The sequence below is a fragment of the Akebia trifoliata genome, chromosome 13 (assembly GCF_017979445.1).
Source record: "Akebia trifoliata isolate Shusen 1 chromosome 13, ASM1797944v1, whole genome shotgun sequence".
NCBI lineage: Eukaryota > Viridiplantae > Streptophyta > Magnoliopsida > Ranunculales > Lardizabalaceae > Akebia > Akebia trifoliata.
This window is the reverse complement of record NC_141387.1, coordinates 11,043,379-11,047,473: the sequence shown is the minus strand read 5'-3', so window position 1 is coordinate 11,047,473 and position 4,095 is coordinate 11,043,379. Positions and strand designations below refer to the sequence as shown.

Genomic DNA, 4,095 nt, shown 5'->3' with positions numbered 1-4,095 from the left:
CTCTAATTGTAATTTTCTTCTATTGTTGTTCTTCAACTTGAATAGTTCCCTTGTTTGTCATGCAATGCAAACTAACGAATTTTACATCTTGACAAAAACCCTCATAAGGAATTCAGACCTGGTAAAAAATGGAAAGTTAAAAAAAAAATAATAGTTTCCAAACCTTTAATTCTCCTTCTCTCTAAATATATGGTCCATTTTAGCATTTTAAAAGTTCTTTCCAAAAATAAATAAAGATGATGGAACAATAACAGTAAGACAAGACCAACGACAACCTTGGTTTTCTGTCGAACTTACAAGGTCGAAATAAATAAGTAATGGTTTAAAATGATAGAGTTGATTTTTCATTAAATGTAAAGTAAATGTGTGGTGGAAACCGGGTATTTAGGTGGGGGTGGGGTAGATGAGAGAACATCTAGAACCTCCTGGCTACAATAAAACCTGTCGTATGGGAGTAACCTTGCAATATGTCAAACTACTTTTGATCAAAGTAATAATCTGCTTAGGAGATATATACAACGGGCATCTCCAAAAATCATTCTTAAAATATGGGTAAAGAAAACAATAAGGATAAATCTTAATTTACAGTTCTTTATCTTATATGTAACATAAGATTTTCCTAGAACAAGGAGCCAGCTTGCTAAGTTTGGTTAAGTCTCTGAATATTTATAACCCGCCATGACCTGGGTTTAAAACCCACATTCACCTGCTAATTACTAATCATTAACTCACTTTCTTATCAAAAATTAATTAATTAAGAATTTCTTAGAGTGACGTATTATCATCAAATCACATTCTTATTTTACAATGAAAAACAAAACAAATAGGATTAGACCCATTGCTCAGTTGGTTTGACACATTGCAAAACAACTTTGAGATATGGATTCAAGTCCAGCTTACCAATCCAAAATTAAATAAAACTAAACAAACATAAACAAAATAAAATTGATTTCCATGTCACAAAACAAACACACCATCAAACACTTATACCAAACATCTGGGGCTGGATGGAAAGATGGGTCAAGATTGATGTTAGGAGATTGGCAAACTTTTACAATGGTTGCAAACTTGCAAACCTAACGTGACCCCAAATCCTAACCTTTTTTTTTCTAGACAAACAAGGATTAGACACTATAAAGGCAGACAAAAGTGAGACATGACATACTATAGCTAAACAACACTCCAAAACAAGGCAAGCATCAGCGACAGTACAATTAAACATTCCTACACAAGAAAAAGCATCAGAGACACTCCTACACAAGGCACGCATCAGCACACAGTTGTCGCTTGAATTTCTTACAACACAGTTCAATAGAGGTCTAAATTTTTTACGAGGATATAGATTTTCAGGGATTAAAATCAAGTAAACAAACATGGCTGAAGCAACATTGCAAACCTCCACTAAAAGCAGATATTATTGGTCTCCATAACAAGCTCAGCTTTCCCCATTATAATAATCACCCTCTATAAAAAAAATTATATATGGCACAATGTATTCCCATCCAAAAACTGCAGGGAACCAAAGTACATTAGTATAAAATTGTTATTTTGACCAACATATCATGACCCAAAGTTCCAAAAACACTCAAATTATTTCACAAAGATATGTTGTGCTAACCACTAACATAAGAACCATAAATAAAAGCAATTGAAATCCCAATCAAATGCCTGTCATACTGTGTAACAAACTAGCAAACTACCAAAAAGATTAGAATATCCTATTTTCCTTGGTCATTTCACCAAAAGGACGTCAAATGTGATCTATACACCTGTTTGACCACAAAGATTGTCCATGTGATACGTACCCTTAACATAAAATAACAACTATATCTTGAATAAATGCTCTCTCAAAAGCCTACCTAGCTATCATATTTCACTACTCCAATAAATTGATGGAAAACTAATAGCCATCTGACCGAAAATAAGTGCCCCCAGAGAGACTAACTGGATCCATGCAAACCTAAGCTAAACTTAAAGAAAAAACAGCATTTTTTCATCAAACTATCATATTTCACCAAACGATATCTCCTAATTCATGAAATCTCATATTCTGATAAATGGATCGAAACCTACTAGCCATCCGATCGAAGATAAAGAAACCCTAAAGACAGTGATCGGGTCTAGGCAAACCCCAAGCTAACATTGAAGAAAAACATCATCTCTTCATCAAGCTATCACCATTTCACCAATAAATCTTGAAATGCTCTCTCCCAATCTATGATATCTCATAGTATAGTTAGATTAATGATTGAAAACAAAGTGACCCAAAAGACACTGATAGAGTCTAGGCAATCCATGCTAAGAGTGAAGAAAAAAAAAAAACATATTTTCATCAAGCTATAACATTTCACCAATAAATCTTCAAATGCTCTCTCAAAAGCCTACCAAGTTATCACATTTCACCCATCCATGAAATCCCATTTTATATTGGGATAAATGGATTAGAAACTACTAGCCATCCGATTAAAAACAAAGGGACCCAAAAGACATTGATGGGGCCTAAGCAAACCTAAGTTATAACAGTGACGAAAAAAAATAGCATCTTGTCAAGATATTTTCTGCTAAAATAAAGAAATCCTCTCCAACATTATGAAACCCTCTTTGGGTCCAAACCGTACGAGACAGCTGGAGTATCAAAGCTGCTCTCCATAACGTGCCCAAACGAAACCCCCACAAAAAAATGTTAACCCCATCACTTGTTTAACTTTTCCCTTTGTACTGACCCCCTATCACTGTAAATTCACATAACCAAGTACTGCAGAGAAAAAAAAGAGATCACTTTCATCTTAAAAAAATTTGAACAACTTCGACAGCTTTTTCAGCAGTAATTTTTAAGTGGAAGAAAAAGAAAACATATCGAAGTATTCAACCTCACAAAGTACTGTAAGAATAACCCATCATTCGATCAACGAATCTCAATCAGAAATTTCAAGAGAAATTAATTAAGAGAGAGAGAAAAACGTACCTTATTTGCATCCAATGGAACCAAAAGATCCACAATTTTTCCCTTATTTCTGTTCTTTTTCTTTTTCTTCCAATTCAAATTCCTCACAATCTCCATTGATTTCTCTTTCGATTTGCATTTCTTCCTCTTTAAATTAAATTCGTCTTCTTCCGCCGAACATTCTTCTTCGTCTCCATCGATCTCCATTGTTTCGATCTGGGGCGCAACAGCGAAGATCTCAACAATCGATCTCTTCTTCTGTGTTTTAGCTTTCGCCTTCGCTTCAGCATTCGCTCTTCTCATCTGCTTTCGCTCCTCTTTCGAAACCTTAGCAAGACATTTATCAATGTGAGTGTTCATCGTGATCGCCATTGTTGCAGAAAAAATTCGACACACGGGACAAACCATCACCAACTTCTCTTCATTCAAAACCGCCTTCTGTAACCCCAAATCCGCTTCTGGTTTCTCAATCGGAAGCTTTTCAGACACAAAACCGTTTTCAACCTCAGAAAGCGGTTCTCTTTCCTTAACAATGGTAGTAGATTTAACGCGTTCAAGCTCATCTAACCACCATCTGAACTTCCGAGTTGGAATCGGTGGAAGCGAAGCTTCAATCTCTTCTTTCTTTGTTTCGTTCGATTCTCCATCGAACGGCCAACACTTAGACACGTCGTTGGTTCTCATCTTCGAAGCATACTCTCTGTAGCACAAAATCACAGATTCCATTTCAGAGAGAAAGAGATTGAAAAAAGAAAACCAGAAGAAGGAGACTTACCTGATCGAGAAACCCTCGAACGCAACAGCCATGGTTTCTGCTCCTGTGAGAGATAGAGAGAGAGAGGTTTTTGGTTATATTTCCATTCTTCCCGCTCTTTTCGTTAGGAAAGGTGGTCCTTCTCTACCTTACCACTTAGCTCCCCTAATTTATGACAGAAAGCGACGTATGAAAAAGAGAGAGATTATTTAAAAATAAAATAATAAAAGACAGAAACAAAAATATTAAAATATGATTATGGCGGGTGTTATGATGAGAGGGGAAGACCATTGCTTGTCGTTAGCCTGAGTATACTGTCATCCTTATATTCAATTCGATGAAATGTTGGATGTTCTACAGTCATACCAAAATTTTGTATGCCACGTTTTTAAGTAAG

General features: G+C 35.7%; 1 protein-coding gene across 2 annotated transcripts in view; it reads right to left on the bottom strand.

The window, feature by feature from the left end:
* The window catches only part of LOC147387833 (uncharacterized), a 32,849-nt gene extending 28,986 nt beyond the window's left edge, over positions 1 to 3,863 (bottom strand). For both annotated transcript variants that reach the window (XM_086421736.1, XM_086421738.1), the window contains exons 1-2: positions 3,720 to 3,863; positions 2,966 to 3,644 (exon numbers count right to left, since the gene is read on the bottom strand). In XM_086421736.1, the coding sequence (XP_086277862.1) occupies positions 2,966 to 3,644; positions 3,720 to 3,751 (711 nt within the window). In that variant the 5' untranslated portion in view covers positions 3,752 to 3,863. The remainder of the gene's footprint in view (positions 1 to 2,965; positions 3,645 to 3,719) is intronic.
* Between the last annotated feature and the right edge of the window lie 232 nt (positions 3,864 to 4,095).